This window comes from Citrus sinensis, chromosome 3 (assembly GCF_022201045.2).
Source record: "Citrus sinensis cultivar Valencia sweet orange chromosome 3, DVS_A1.0, whole genome shotgun sequence".
Classification (NCBI taxonomy): domain Eukaryota; kingdom Viridiplantae; phylum Streptophyta; class Magnoliopsida; order Sapindales; family Rutaceae; genus Citrus; species Citrus sinensis.
This window is the reverse complement of record NC_068558.1, coordinates 43333637-43350363: the sequence shown is the minus strand read 5'-3', so window position 1 is coordinate 43350363 and position 16727 is coordinate 43333637. Positions and strand designations below refer to the sequence as shown.

Here is a 16727-nt window from a genome sequence, read left to right as displayed (position 1 = left end):
TTTGTACAAAAGTTTGTGGCTCTATAATTACTCTATTAATTAATATATTATTATATTTAACTAATTTATATATTAATATATTATTAACCATAATTATTAATAATTATAATTTTCAAATAAATAATCACAATAATTAATATATTATAATAATTAATTAATTAATACACTATTATAATAATAATTAATATAATTATTATAATTAATTCATATTTTTTTTAACTAACTAATATAATTATTACTATTAATTAATATATTATTAACAATAATTATAATTTCTGATTAAATAATTGCAAAATAAACACATCAATGGGATTATAATCCATTTCCATTCCGATTTTTATAACTCAAGTAAACAATTTATTATGATTCTCATTCTCCTTTCTCGTTTCAGCTCATTCCATTTCGATTCTTATAAGTTAAATAAATAACTTATTCTTATTCTCATTACTCATTCTCATTCCAGCTTATTGCATTTCAAGCTATTCCGATTGTTGACAACTAATTGCAGCGTAAATATAATTTTAGCGCGTTTTCCCTCCATGATTTGGTAAGGCCTTAAGATTAAAGAATGGAAGGAGAAAAAAGAGGCTTAGCCGCCAGCATCAAAGACAAAGAAGAGGCAGACTCCAATATTATCATCAAATTGGTCTGACCTGAACGATGATATCCTGATTTCGATCTTAGCCCGATTGTCACCCCTCGAAATCATCTGCGCAAGCATGGTTTGTTCTTCCTGGAATAGGATTGTAAGATCTCCATCCAATTCCCGCCAGGGCTGAGGCTCCTTGGCTCTTATTGCCTTCCGAAACTGAAGAAGGTGAAGATATCGACGGTTGCCGCTTTTTCAATGTCGAAGAGCCAGAAACAGAGCCAAAATCTACAAACTGAAGAACAGAGTATGCAAAGATTTCGGAAAGTGGCGTTGCATCGGATCATCCCATGGATGGCTCATTCTGTTAGACCATGAAAGATCCTGTCCTTTTCTTTTGAATCCCTTTTCAAGTACCCGGATTCTCCTTCCTCCTCCAGAAACGATTGCGGATATTGTGGGTTATTTGGATGGCGAAGGTTATTACGTCTTGGATTGTTCCAATTCTAAGCGTTTTATCTCAATCGAGGTGTTAAGAGATGGTTTCTTCCACAAGGCTACCCCGTCGTCACATCCGTATTTGCGGAAGAAATATGGTGCGATTGTAATTTACAACAATAAATCCAAACTTGCTTTCTGGAAGCATGGAGAAGTTACGTGGCACAACTTCAATGGAGCTAGCCAAAGTGGTTACACTGATGTTACATGCACTGCTGATAATCGCATTATGCACTATCAACATTCGCCAACAATTATACCGAAGGTACAGTTGAAGCATGGGATTTTAAGCAACATGTTCCTGCAATGCTAATGCGAGTCACTGCTCCATTACCAGGGCGACCGGAGGATATGACTACTCCTGTGGTCGTAAACTCGTACGTGGTGGAATCTTTGGGCAGTATCTTGCTTGCTGTCAGGTACATTTTGAGAGATAGAGAGAGTTAAACGGGACTTTAACGATGACTCAAATGGAGGGGACGTTTGTTCGTTTCGGTTGTTCTACTGGTGGTAGCTCCGTTGTAGATCGATCATCAGCAGGCATTGAGGACGAGTTCTGTTGCTGCTTGCAGCGTTGGATGGTGATGGGGATGAGTAGAGAAAGGAACGCCTGAAGAATGGAGGGGACGGAGTAAGGAACGTGTGAAAAACGGAGGGGAGGGAACGAAGTTCTGAGAACGAGAACGAGTGGAGGGGATTAAACAAATAAGTGGATAGTGTTTCAAATAAGGAAAATAATAAACGAAGATATTTGAGCTGTTTTTTTTATTTTTTATTCTTTATTTTATTATTTATTATCGGTCCCATAAATAAAAAAATTGGACTAAGGTAACGAATGAAACGGCAGCCCACGCTACTGCCATTTTTATCGTCCTTTAGTCTTGTTTTCGTTCGTTTATCATTTTCCTTTATATCATTTACAATAACAATTCCTCTTTCGTGGGTCACGATTTGAGTGTTTTCGGACAGGGGAAGTTCAGTAACAACACATCAGATTTCTTATCCCTCTTTAGTTTTAATCATATAATTCGGAAGCTCACGAAATGGACAGAATCGGGTAATGAAGCCAAGATTCAACCGTCTCCTGTTTGGATTGTTCCTAATCCGTGGTAAACAAGAATCTTGCAGCTTAACATTTTCTTTTTCTTTTTCTTTTTTTGGTTTGTAGTAAATTACATTGTATGTATAAAATCCTTTACATTTACTGTGGACCAGTATTGCATTCTTAGCCTTAGTATGTCTTTGTTCCGAATATACTAGGCCTTGGAAAAATAAGTTCGGTCATTATACCTTATTACCTGTTCTTTTTTTTTTTTTTTTAAATAACAAGTCAAAACAAAAAAGAATGGGATATTTTGCATTTTTTTTACACTGGTGGTGAACCTTCAGATAAAAATTTGTGAATGGCTAAGATGGAATAGAGAGTAATACAACATTAAAATGCTATAATTTTGTTCCATCAAAGTGTACGTTTAGTTTTTATTCATATTTTAAAATTCAATACAAATTTTAAATAGCAAACCGTGAAGGTTATATTGTCATGTGCATGGCACACACTCTTATCAAGATTAAAGTGGCAGCGACAACAATTAATTTATAAGCTAATTGCTCATTAACCAATGCGTGGCGTAAAATTTGGCAGCCCACTGTTAAGGGCCTGGGCTTGGAAAAGCCTGGCCCAAGCCCACAATTTGCAAATCTTAAATTGGAACCTTTTCACAGGCATTTACCATGCTCTTGTTACCCTGCTATCAACCTAAGTGTCCCAATGTGCGCCCAGCTAGCTTGAGTGTACGGATTCAAGTCTCAACAATAATTAAAATTTGATTTTTTTTTAATTATATGGGGTAGGGGTCAAAATATCTTTCTATTAATAAGAATTAAATAGATATTTCTCCAATATTATGTAAGGGTGAAAATTCAGACTTTACCATATTAGAATTATCAAAGATAGTTTTGATAGATTTTGATTGTAAATATCAATAGAATTCTAATTATAATGTGTTAGTGTGTGTATAAACTAAGGTGCTGTTTATTTTTTTGTCTGAAATCTGAATTTAACTTTTTTTTTCAGACATTTGTTTATTTTAGGTTGTTTTTTTTTTTAACTTATCATTTATTTTTAGACAATTTTATCTTCATAGAAAAAGTACACTTTTATCTTAAGTTTGAAGTCTAAATGGAAAATTTTAATTTCAAATCTCAAAAATACCCTTAACAATTCATGTATTTCCAATATTATGTATAAACCTAATATTTTTGTATTATTCTTGAAGTTATTTTTTTAATTGCTTTAAATTTTTATTCACATAATAACATTAGCTAAACTGAAATATTGAAAAAAATCAAATTATGTCCATTGTGATGAATCAAAAACAAAATAACAATGTTGACTTTATAATAAATTTTGATGTTATAATTACATCTTTTATTAAAAAATTAAATTAGATCAACAATGAGTACTTTTTTTAATGCTACCAAGCTAATCAACCTTTAAAAATTATAAATTATGAAGAACAAATATATGCACCACTTAAAATGATATTTATGTCAAACTACTAATTTTTAAGTTTTTCTCTTCAGATGTTGAAAAAGAAAAAACAAACATGTCATTCAAAAATTTTCACTCAAACTTATTTAGACTTCAGCTAAATTCAGATGTATTCAGATTTCAGATAAAAAAGAAACGAAACCTAAGTGTAAGAAAATTAAAAAATGAAACGACATGTTCAAAATTATGAACTAATTTATAAATTATAGGAGGTGGGACTATTTGAATTTACAAAATTATTCTTCACACTTAGTTTCTCAATACATCTATAAATCTTAAAATATACTGCCAATTTTATCCTTTATTAATATTTCTTATTTCTTCTCATACTCACACATAAAGGTTTTTATTTTTTTTTTCTTGCCATTGAATCAAATTATTGTTGAGGGAAAGTTAGAAGTAAAAATGACCATATATGATCCAAAGATTTAATGGGACTTCGGCTTGGCTGCCATCATTTGATCGGAGAGAGGAAAAAAAATCCTTATCGAATTGCACAATAGTAAGACATGAACAAGAAAAACGAGTGATATAACTATTAAGGAAGAGAAAATTCATTTTTTTGTCAAATCATGTTTAAATTTTGTAATTTTAAAAGCATGAAAGGATTAAAGGACTTTATTTGCATAGTTTCCTCCTGCTTTTGGATATTTACACCAATTGCACGCTTAAGGACACTGATTATCCGCAACGACTTACTACACACAATAATTTTATTTTCATTACATGATTAATTAGCAAATTTAATACCGTGAAACCTTCTCTCTTACTTTGAATAAAAATTTATTAAAATTTAATTGGTAGATTTATTAATCATGATAGGCTTGGTGTATATATTATTTTATCCTTTTAACTTTTGAGTAATTTTACTTGAGGTCTTTAAGGCAATAAAAAAATTACAGGACCGTGGATGTTGAGAGTTTTTATTATGGGGTGGGATTACTTGAACTCAACATATTCCTTTACACATATTTTAAAAAAATAAATTCATTACTAAAAGATTTAAAATTTGAAAATATTAAAATTACTGATTACTAATCACTTTCTCTCTCTCCATTATAATTGCATACAATCTCTTTACTCTTACATTTTATAAAATAAATACTCAATTTCACTCTCTTTTAAATTTATTTTTTAGCCTTTCGCAGGTATATCACGATCTATATTTTATTTTTTTATATAATAGTTTTTGTTTATATTCGTTAGCTTTTCAGTTTGGTAAAAAATAATTTATTGGCTTTTATTAACTTTCATAGTTATAAAATTTTATTGATGTTTATTTTTAAATGGTAGGTAGATTTTGCTCTGTTTAGTTAATGATACTAATTATTTGCAACTAAAAAAGTATGTGTAAAGGAATAGATGAGAATTTGTGAAATTAAAAAGAAAAAGAGAGAAGAGAATTAATTAAATAACTTTTCAAAAATCATTTAAATAATAGCAGCTTTAACTAAAAAGAGACAATAGAGCGAAAAATTAGTGGGTTTTGAAATCGCCCGGCCTTTTATTATGAATTCAATTAACCTCACCCTAGACTAGTAGAGCATCACCAAAAGCTACCAACTTGTTGGGAAAATGTTAAAATGATAACTAAGTACGGCATTACTTAATAAATAAAAGTCACGTAAACAATATTTTGGCTGGCACCAGTTTAAATCTAATACTAACAAATAACTAAAATTTTTAGCGCATCTTAAAAAAAAAAGAAAAAAAAAAGGAAAAATTATTTAATGTAATTTGCATTTTCATTCAGAATACATGTTTCGCCGGAGGCGGTTAGAAAGCTGCACGGGAAATAAATAATGTTCACTCCTCAAATGGTGACACCTCACTCGTCGCGTCGCACTCCCAAATAAAATCAAAAATTCCTGCGAAAACCTAACTCGTCTCTTGAATCAAAACATCGATTCAAGTCCATCTGAAGAGAGATGGATACGCACGCCCACTCCGCTCACCTAACCGCACCGAACCGCTCCCGCAGCTCACAGACCCCGTCCCCGTCCCACTCCGCCTCTGCATCCGCCACGTCATCCATTCACAAGCGCAAGCTTGCAGCAACAGCCGCGGCGGGTGCGTCTGAGGACCACGCGCCGCATGCATTCCCTCCCTCCTTCTCCGCCGACACTCGTGACGGCGCGTTGACCTCGAATGACGACCTCGAGAGCATCTCCGCCCGCGGCGCCGACTCTGACGCTGACGACTCCGAGGATGCCGTCGTTGACGACGATGAGGACGAGTTCGAGAACGACAACGACTCCTCTATGCGTACTTTCACCGCGGCTCGCCTGGAGAATAATAATTCCGTCGGCTCGGCAAGAAATACGAAGCTAAAGACGGAGAATTCGACCGTTAAAATTGAGAATTCCGATGGCGGGAAGGAAGGGGTTACCTCCGGGAGTGGTGTGCTTGGGTCCACTGCTCTGGCCGGTAGCTCGGTGCTGGGAACTGCAGGTAAAGAAGACACGGTGAAGATTTTTACAGAGAATATACAAGCTAGTGGAGCTTATAGTGCAAGAGAGGAGCTCTTGAAGAGAGAGGTAAAGTTTTGTCTTTTGAATTTTCTTTTATCTTTTAATTTTCAAAAAATGAAAATAAACTTTGCTTAAAATTTGAATACCACGGAGTTTACTTCATGAAAATGGGAATTTGATATCATGGTACGAATTGGTTATGACTGTTTTATATGGTGTTCATGCTGTGGTATGCGTATGGTGTTCAGGAGGAAGCTGGAAACCTGAAGTTCGTATGCCTTTCAAATGATGGTATTGATGAGCATATGGTTTGGTAGCTATTTCTCTTTTCTTGGACATCCATGCTCATGTTTTCTTTTCTCTGTTCAAAGTCAATGTGAATCCCATTAAAATTCTGTTATTTTGTATATTAGAATGTGTAGTATTGCACTAGATACAGATTCCTGAAGGGCCAATGTTTAGATTTTGGGAATTTTTTTGGTTCCCAGAATGTGATTGTGTATGATATGGAGTGTATTCATGTATTTGTTTCTGTATCTCAGGTTGATAGGATTGAAGAATATATTTGCAAGGCAACTACCTAACATGCCTAAGGAGTACATTGTGCGTCTTGTGATGGATAGGTAATATCATTAAGTATTTTTCAAGCGCTACCAGTTATTTCTTTCGCTTTGTCAAAAAAATTTATAAATAAAGTCTTGTTGAGTCAGATGTTTGCAGGTGTTTTTTTGTGGGGGGGGGGGGGGGGCGGGGATGGTCCAAGCAAGTCATTATGTCCCATTAGACAGCCTGACAGAAAGATGAAAACCAATTCCAGTAAAATAAATTAGGATTTGCTGATTAGAATAACAAAATTTAGGCTACATGAAACTATTTGCCGATTGGAATAATATAATTTGGGCTACATGAAACTAACATCTTCGCAATCATACAGATTTTACATTTATATTAGTATGCATACAGGCAGTGGTTATTTCTACTGCCATCAGACACATTTCTGGACTGTGTTATGTAAGGCCTAATTCCCTTTTGGCTGGCCATATCAGCTCAAAATATGTGTTGGAAAAGTTTTCTTGAAATTTCATCCTATGGACTGTCTCCTAATTTTTTTATGGATTCCAGTTGCATTTAATATATCCCTAGAGTGTTGAGTAGTAAACTATCTTAAGAGGAATTTATCTGCTGGCTCAAACATCCATATCCAAAATCAGTTCTAGATTCCTACAGTGTTATGCATGACCTCAGCTCAAAGATCTGAAATAATCATGCTGCTTTCTAATAAATGATCGCTGGGGTTTTCTAGCTATCCAATATTGATGTCAAATTTTCTTCCTCATATTCTATCAAGATAATCATTATGCTTTTCTTATGGGATTTACAGAAGCCACAAATCGGTTATGGTTATCAGAGGAAATGTGGTTGTTGGTGGCATCACATATCGCCCATATGTCAGGTTTTGCATTCAAAGTCTTGCCTTCTCATGATATATGTTTACTCTGCCTGAATGTCTTCCTAAACCATCTGAAGCAAAAGCAGAAGTTAATTCTGTAAGCCTAGTTCATGGTTTAAACTTTAAAACCAAGCATGTAATATGAGATTATCAATAATTTGGCCTTGGTACAACAAAACAACAACCGAGCTCTCAAATCTTTGAGTTTTTCATTATATGTCGATTTTCACATGTAATTATCATAAATAATTGGACTTGGGAAATCTATTTTTTATCAACTTTTTATTCCCAATATTTCTCTGGCAATGGTGCAACTTAATTCATAGATTGTCATCAATATTTTTATGATGCCTCTTTTCCCACCTTTTTCTTATACCAAAGTTCTGGAATATGGCAGTCAAAAGTTTGGGGAGATAGCTTTTTGTGCAATCACAGCTGATGAACAAGTAAAAGGCTATGGTACCAGACTGATGAACCATCTAAAACAGCATGCCCGTGATGTTGATGGGCTTACGCATTTTCTAACATATGCTGACAATAATGCTGTGGGTTATTTTATTAAACAGGTCCGTTTATCTGTTTTTCGTGTGGTCGTCTGCTATAGGGTTTTTTAACTTGTTTTTAGCAGGCATAATTATGTTCTATTTGTTTGAGTTTTAAATTCTTGGAAATCATGATGTTATTTTTACTGAAAATTATTTGCTGAGAAATTTATGAGTGGTTACTTGCAATACAATTATAAATTTGTTGGTGGTGACCCGGATGTAGAAATTCTTGATTAATCTAGGATTTTTCTTTTCCAGAAATACTTTTGTCAGAATCTTTCATTTCAATTTTGTTGATGCCTTAACCTGTTTTGAGGAGAATTTGTTTTAGAAACTCATGAGATCTACTAACGTGTAGGGTTTTACCAAAGAGATTTACTTGGAAAAAGATCGATGGCAAGGGTATGTTGATGTTCAACTCCAAACACTTGGACAAGTTTATTTTTTATGTTCTGTAGGTTATTTCGGTTATGGTTATGGGTTTGATGAATTTACAGTTCTTCTACATAAAGAAAGCTATGTATTTATTCTTTTTCGTTTGATCTTTCTCAATCTTTTTGTCAGTACTAGAGAAAATTAAGCAAAGAGAGAAAAAAAGAACATTTGAGGATTTGAGCCTTTGGTCCTTTGTTGGAGCTGCTATGAATGACCCTTATTTAAAGCTTTAAGCTGTATTATCTCATTTTTTTCTGCTCCTAGATTGTCTCTAAGAATCCCAATGTCATTCCAGGTATATTAAAGATTATGATGGGGGAATTCTTATGGAATGCAAAATTGATCCCAAGCTTCCATACACTGATTTATCGACTATGATTCGCCGCCAGAGGCAGGTAAGACAAAAAGGATGCTCTGCTTTAATAAACTAATCTTGAATTTTGTGTCTGAAATGGCTTATAGAAGTAGTCAAAGGTTCATTATAGCAGTATCTTCATCTATGGTGCTGCCCTTTTTATTCTAAAGTGAATTTCTCAGATGATCCTTAGAAATTTGATATCATCCTCACTTATCCTCTTCCATCTTAAAGATCAGGTCAAAAATCTATAAAATATCAAAATGTGTCTGGAAAAGTAAAAAAGCCTCTGCACTTTCTTACCTCATCGTAATGAATTTTAGCTACAAATTTACTGTCTTTCCCCCTCTAATGCTAGGCAATTGATGAGAAGATAAGGGAGCTCTCCAATTGTCACATTGTTTATCCTGGGATTGATTTTCAGAAGGTATGTAGCAGCATTCTAAATTGGTCTTGGGTTCTGTTCAGTTCATTCTGTACATATTCAACAGTGTATTGAAATTTATGTTTAACAAAACTGGTTATCAAATACTATTATATTGGATTGAATCTGTGAGCATGAGGTACAATTTCACATCTAAACCAGTTGGAATTTCCAGATCAACGGCACGGCCATTTTTTAATTTCAGTTATTATACTGTTTGTGCAAAACAGATTTCACATTTTCTTTCAATTTACCATTCACTTGAAAGCGGTATTATGGCATTACTCGAAGAATCCTCAAAATCCACTAAAAACTTTATTAATTTGATATGTCAGGCTCGTTGCACAGATAGTTTAAACTGGTAAGAGTATGGAATGCCAGACCCTGTGCAGTATACAGGGATTATATTTGTAGAGGATATGTCATTTGTTTTCATAAATGAAAAAAATCCCCTTTCTCCTAAAGATTATCAAGAGCTGTATGCAAGAAATGTATGAATGTTTTATACTTCGCTCTGATCAAGAACTTTTTCATTCAGAAAGAAGCTGGTGTTCCCAAAAAAATCATCAAAGTCGAGGACATTCCTGGCTTGAGTAAGTTCTTTGACATCTTGCAAATAGGTGGTTTTAGTTTCTCATGGTTTTGCACGATTATATCTGCTACATATGGGAATGTAACGAGATTAGATAATATTTGACTCGATAATGTAATTCTTCATAAATTTCAACCCCATTTTAGTGATGTTATATGTTGTGAGTAGTATGCATATTATTGATGAATCATAATGAACATCATCATGCAGTTTCTAGAACTTGAGATTTGATTTCTAGTTGAGTTTTTCTTTGCCTAAGCTTGATGAAAGTTTGGACCTGATTGAGAGTTTGTGATGAATCTGATGACAGGAGAAGCTGGATGGACTCCTGATCAATGGGGCCATTCACGGTTTAGAACTTTAACTGCTGCTACTGACGGTGCATCAAATCAGAAGCATTTAACTGCATTTATGCGCTCACTTCTGAAGGCAAGTTTGTGATTAGTTCTATATCAAACTGCCATTAACTTTTATCAGAGTAATGTTAGGTGAACTGAAAAGCAGCATCTTGCCATGTCGCAAAGGAGTTGTTTATGGCATCAGCTGCTGACTTTGACCCATTCAAAATTGAATCAATTATCTTCTGCACGGGATATACATCTTGCTTATCTAATAGTTTCTCATAATTGTAATTCTTTAAATCAGCTTTCAAGATTCACTTGCAAGTGAGAAGACTAACTTAGCCCTGATTCTCATTAGATAGTGACTGCTGTCTAAGAAGAATGAATGACTCATCGGGTGTTTAGATTAAATTTTTGCAGACTGTTGGAACCAACAACCTTCAAATGAGACATACATTTCTAATGATCCTTTGGTCATTGATTAAATGGGTCTCGAAGCAATCAAATTCTGCCTTTTTTAAGATATCAAATTGTAGGCAAATTTCTGTCTTTTAATTGTGGAGCCAATAGATGATTGGCTAACGTGTGATGAGTTTATCTTTCTTCTTTTTAATTTGTTGAATCCCATGAAGCCATCAGTACTTGATTAATGATAGCGTACTTGCTGCTTTACACTTTGTGTTTTCCAAGAAACCACTTCATTTACCACTAAGCATGCTTGCGGTTTTCCTTATTCTTGCTTAATTCTTACAGAGTAGATTTTTTCTTTGAGCAGTCGATGCATGACCATGTTGATGCTTGGCCGTTCAAGGAACCAGTTGATGCCCGCGATGTCCCCGATTACTACGAAATCATCAAAGATCCCATGGGTAAGAAGTTTGATTTTGACTTTGTTTTCTGCATCATAATCTCTTTACAATTTTGGATTTATTTTAATAATTTTTTTAACACATTTTTACTAATTACTGATCTGGATAATTATATGTAAAAAACAAAAAACTGTGGTAGTTTCAATTGTAAAGCTTTCTGTCTTTCAAAAAGCATCAATATGAGTTAATGGATGTCCATTGTTCAACAGATCTGAGGACAATGTCAAAAAGAGTGGAGTCAGAACAATATTATGTGACATTTGAGATGTTTGTTGCGGATGTCAAGAGGATGTTTGCCAATGCACGCACCTATAATTCACCCGACACCATTTATTATAAATGTGCAACCAGGCATGTTGATACCATTAATATTGTTTTTGTGTTTCATCTTCTCTCTAACTAGCTTTAATTTGGAAGGATAAAACTTTGCAGGCTGGAATCCCACTTTCAGAGCAAAGTTCAGTCGGGACTACACTCTAGCACCAAAATTCAGCAGTAAAGAATTCTGAACGTTCGTACTTGATGTGTTATAGTTCAATCGGGTTCCTTCAGTATTGGTTTTAGATGTAGCATGGCATATGTAATATTGTTAATGTTATAGATTAATTATGTATTCTATCTTCCTGGTATCTGTCTGTTTTAGTGTTTTACTGTATTGTCCTGGCCCTGCCCGCCGCCCCCCTCTTCCTTCTCGGGTTAATTTCGATGTATGAGAATCTTCAAAACATCTTTCAAATTATTGTAAATCTCAATTTATTCTCATTGCCATTAAGAAAACAAAGTCTTTCATCAACATGCTTCCATTTTTTCTTCATCTTTTATGCTTTTTCCGGAAGAGTAATGAGAGGTATGTTGGAGTTTAATAATAATTTGGAAGTATTTTAAAGATTGTCATTTCATGATGGATAATTTGAAATTAAATTTTTCCAAAAATTATTTTATTTACCATGTCCGCAATGCTGTTTGTAAATCTTATGTGCCAGTGTCTGAAACAATTGAACGGACGGTATGTGTTACTAAATGAGCCACAACTTATAGCATTTTTGCTTAAATTTCTTGGATTTTATTATTATTATTATTATTATTATTATTATTTAAAAGGTATGGGATTGGGGAAAGCTCAAGTTAATTTGTTAAGTTTCTATTTCTACAGAACTCGAACGTGAATGATCAGTGAAGTAAAATAAAATTACTTGAAGCCATTTGGTCAAGCATCGTAGGATTATTATTAGACAAAGCATGATGCGAGTATAAAATGATTTCAGTGAAATTTTGCATTCTTGCGTATGCATATTGACACTAGCCCAAGCAATTCCGTGCGTCGTGAAGTGATGATTGATTCGACTTCAATCGCTTTGACAAGAGTTGTGCAGTTCTTGGAGCCTGTTGAACTTGTGTTTCCAATGGAATGAATGGCTCAGCTTCTTGTGTTCTCCCAGCGGGTAAATTAGGTAAAGTTGAGAGTGATGGTAAATTTGCAACGAACTTTTTTATTTCACTGGAAATTGTCCATAACAATAATAATGCAAGCTAAGAAAAATATAATCTCTAGCCGACCGTGGAACTCTCATGATTGAAAGTCTCTAATGTTTGAAGAAATTGCCCGTCCCTTATCCAGATGATCAAATTAGTTAACCATGCCTTGGTACCAATTAATCTTTTAAATCTAATTAATGTGCCATGTTTTTGCACTTCTTCCTATTCTAGTTGTTCTGGGTCGCTGCGGCTCACAACTACTCAATTTCAGTAAAAACACACAAGAAATCCACTGACTACTAGTCACGAACAAGTAAAACAATGAAATAGATCATCAATGATATTAGATACCGTTGACTCACAAGTATTCAAGCCAGCTGAAGGAATGGCATTGTAATTGTGATGCAAAGGGACAAAATGCAACATTTATATTGATCACTGTCAATACTTACAACTGAAAGTCAATCCGACTATTATTTGTTTCCCAAAATCCCAGCCTAAAATGACTATTTTCTTCTCTAATGTGCAGAGAAGATTAATTTGAAAAGAAAAGAGAAAAAAAAAAAAAAAGGTGCAGTGCAGGGCATAGTTTATTGATAAATTTAGACCAATTGGTGTGTTGTAACCATTTTTAGGATGAAGACAACAAGGAAGACTGATTTATTCTACCTCTGCTTGTTATTCTTTGATCCTGCATGCGGAAGTCCAGTGTCCCAGCCAGGCACAGCCCCAGGTGGACTGACTCTATGGCCTACCCCCTGTGGCACATGCTCTAAGCTAACGGCATGCTGCAAGGGAGATGTTTCAGTCATGTTTTTGCCCCCTCTATCACTTTGAGGATTTCCAACAGTAGGAAGCTGGATATTACTAGGGAAACTGCTGTCCAAGCTCTGGTGATTTGGGGTGGGAGTACTAATACTTGGAATTGCTTGGTGAAAGAACTGGTTTGGGTTTGGTTGCATTGGATGAGTAGCATTTCTAGACGCATCGAGTGGGACGTTGACTAATGGCATGCCAACACCTGGCACATCGGATCTGGCTAAAAGCAGGGGATTCAACCCAGTCACTCGCTTAACTGTTTCTTCAGCCATTTTCACCTAAAAAAATTTCTATAAACATATATAACTGTGGCCAGTATAAGGATAGCATCAGCATCAATAGAAAAATATGGGGAATTATGTGCCAAAGAGTAAAATACTAAGACCATAATATTTCTGCAGGTCAGAGCACAAGCTGCCCAGTTTCACACTTGGCTAACCACTTTGTTGCAGCTGCCTAGGTACTGAAGCAGCCAAAGAGAACCACAATGCAGAGTAGACAGTGGACACTAAATTACATCTGCATGCATTTTGTGAAAATGAGAATAATCAAGAGTACACAGACAGCTGAGCACATTTTGGATTCCAATAATTTAGTTTGTCGAGGTAGCTGATATATGCATTCTGCAAACAAGACCATTGTGCATACACACTAAATATGGTGTACCAACATCATGAAGATGAAGATAACCTTTGTAATTCTCAGAAAACCATACTAATTACCATAGCACATACTTCGACTTATTATCACATCAACAATGCTGGTCCAATCAATTTTGCTTAAGAAATGATCGTTATTTAAAACCATTAACTGCAATCCTAACCAGGATTACACAGGGACTTTTTAGCAATCTATGGAAATGCATTCCTATGCTGCAGTTTAAGTAGTGCTCGAAGAGAAACCATTTTTACTTTTCAAGGTATTCATGTTGAATATGTCACTGTATCAACTTATTAATGATGTCATATCTAGCAAACACAATCAACTTTCTTTTCACAGCACCACAAGACCAAATGGATCCTAACTATCAACTGGATCTTAACCACATGATGTAAAATATAGAAAGCTGTATAATCCGAATAAAGTAATAGGTTACCTTTGCTCTTAATGTCTCAATATCAGCTTTCAATATTCTGTTATTGACAGCAGATTCATCATATTTCTGGTTCACGTCGGTCAGACCTTTTAGTAACGAAGAATGTTCAGCTCGTAATTGACCAGCCTGTATGAAACCATGCATATCACATCAATAAAGAACAAAACAGGAAAAGTGTGTGCATCATGATGTAAAACATAACATGGAGTACAACCTGTGTTTCTAATTCATTCAGATGTGCTTGTTTTCTTCTCCTAGAGCGTCTTGCTGACTCTCGATTTGACAGCATCCTGAGTCATCATCAATGTATTAATTGACAAAAGGATTTTCTTTAAAGCATACAAAGAAATTTGAAATTCTACATCTCACAACTAGTTAATTCATTGGCATTGGAGATTCTACAAAGGATCAATTGTCAAAAAATACATCAACATACAAAACCAAACCTCCCTCTCTCCAAAATAGAAAGAGTTACTAAGTGAGATCATTTTGACTGGAAAACAAGGGAATATATTTCACTGTCATGAAGGCATCCTACTAACTATCACTAACAATGAGAATAGTAATTGAGAAATGAAAAAGAGAAAGAGGAACTCACATATTGTCCATATCATAAGGGACAAATCACCTCTCAAAACGAATGAAAGTATGCAATACAAGTTGTATACCTTCTTGCACGTTTATCATCCACCGAGTCCAAACCCTCTATGGTTTCTGTATCTCCTTCAAGCTCATCATCGTCTGAATCTTCTCGCGATGACCCACTCGTTGATTGCCTGACTTGCGCTGCTGGTCTTGCCTGGACAGCTGGTAAGTCAGCTGAGCCAAGTGGTCTGAAATCAGCCTTAGGGTGTGTTCCTATCGCATCATGAGCAGTGCTTACATTGACTGAAAATCAACATGACAGAATAAATGACGATAATGACACTAATACCCTAGAAGAGAGAGACCAATACCAAAAGGGCCGGGGGGGGGGGGGGGGAGTTAATAACTAAAAAGATAGAAAACACCAAGCAACATAAAATCCATGGTTGATCAAACACAAATATAATGTGAGAAGAAATGCAATAAGTGATGCTACTCCAAGCAGTGCCTGCAAAAGGAAACAATATTTTATCTGGATCGTTCATCACTAGGAAACCTCTCTCCAAAACTGAAGATGCAAAAATGTCCACCCGTTATACCAGAGAGCATAAGGCATCACTGACTATTACATAATGACTCAAAAGATACAGTATTATTCCAGTAACTATTGCAGGAGAACTAATATTTTCGTCAGCATATTTAGCTATAGCAATCTCCAAGAGCAACGACTCTTGAAATATCCAACAAAGTAATGGCTCCAGGTGAATTTGCCGAATACTTCACAACATGAACTTTTTCGATTAAAAGCAATACAAACAGTGGAACAACTGAAATTGTAGTGATATACGACAAAGCGATCAGATTTTTCTTGTTCTTTTTAGTTATTTAAAATTACCGGTAGCCATAGCTTGGGATCCCAACTCAGAAGGCTTGGCCGCCTGCGTTTGATTCTCAATTAAAGAAGATTTATCTTCTGGCTTCACAGGCGCTGTCTGAAAACAAAATTCTTATTTTACTTTTTTCGAATATCAACTAGGAAATACTAATATGATAATGTCTGTGTGTGAGAGCGATAGATACCCTGAGAGCAACAGCAGCGCACGCTAGATCGAGTTTGGTTTTTAAATAAGCTCGATACTCATCGGAATCAACCGGAGCCGTTGAGGAAGGAATCACCGGTGGGTCAAGAGATTGATCTCGATGAGACTTTTTTATCTCCACCACGTCATCATCTCCAATTTCATAAGCCCTTGATTTCGACATAACAGAAGGACCAATAACTGCAGGAACTGAATTGTCGCTAGCCGACGAAGAGGAAATCGCCCTCGGAGAAACCGTCACCTCTTGTAGAAACTTCTCCAACTCCCATTCCGATTGGCTCCGGTTCATCGGCAAAGCATGAAACGATGCCGGAGGCGGAGATGGCGACGACAAAAAAGAGTCAGAGAAATCATCGGCAGAAAACACACTGTTCATCGTAGGATTTACTGCTTGTCCCTCTTTCTTATTTTTATTTTTCAAAAAATAAAAATTCCTTTCTCGAAGAAACGTTTATTTTGCGCTGCTCTCGCTCTCCGTCTGGTTTTGCTTGTGTGGGACAACCACGGCGGTTGTTCTTCTCTGATTCTGTG

At 35.3% G+C, this 16727-nt stretch overlaps 2 protein-coding genes across 4 annotated transcripts; one reads left to right on the top strand and one right to left on the bottom strand.

The window, feature by feature from the left end:
- The first annotated feature begins 5330 nt into the window (after positions 1-5330).
- LOC102610789 (histone acetyltransferase GCN5) lies at positions 5331-11913 on the top strand. Its single transcript, XM_006479549.4, has 13 exons — positions 5331-6175; positions 6358-6422; positions 6652-6732; positions 7491-7562; positions 7957-8125; positions 8463-8506; positions 8835-8934; positions 9253-9321; positions 9857-9911; positions 10221-10339; positions 11027-11120; positions 11330-11471; positions 11553-11913. Exons 1-13 carry the CDS (start codon positions 5567-5569, stop codon positions 11617-11619), a joined length of 1686 nt encoding a protein of 561 aa, XP_006479612.1. The 5' UTR covers positions 5331-5566; the 3' UTR covers positions 11620-11913.
- Positions 11914-12993: 1080 nt separating this feature from the next.
- LOC102610079 (light-inducible protein CPRF2) lies at positions 12994-16727 on the bottom strand. 3 transcript variants are annotated; one of them, XM_006479547.4, is made up of 6 exons: positions 16177-16724; positions 15992-16088; positions 15180-15369; positions 14726-14801; positions 14512-14637; positions 12994-13693 (listed from the first exon to the last, which is right to left on the bottom strand). In XM_006479547.4, exons 1-6 carry the CDS (start codon positions 16570-16572, stop codon positions 13262-13264), a joined length of 1317 nt encoding a protein of 438 aa, XP_006479610.2. In that variant the 5' UTR covers positions 16573-16724; the 3' UTR covers positions 12994-13261. The 3 variants fall into 3 exon arrangements, with proteins under 3 accessions (XP_006479610.2, XP_006479609.2, XP_006479611.2); XM_006479546.4 differs by having other exon boundaries at positions 15180-15399; positions 16177-16723; XM_006479548.4 differs by lacking the exon at positions 12994-13693 and adding an exon at positions 13700-13934 and having other exon boundaries at positions 15180-15399; positions 16177-16727.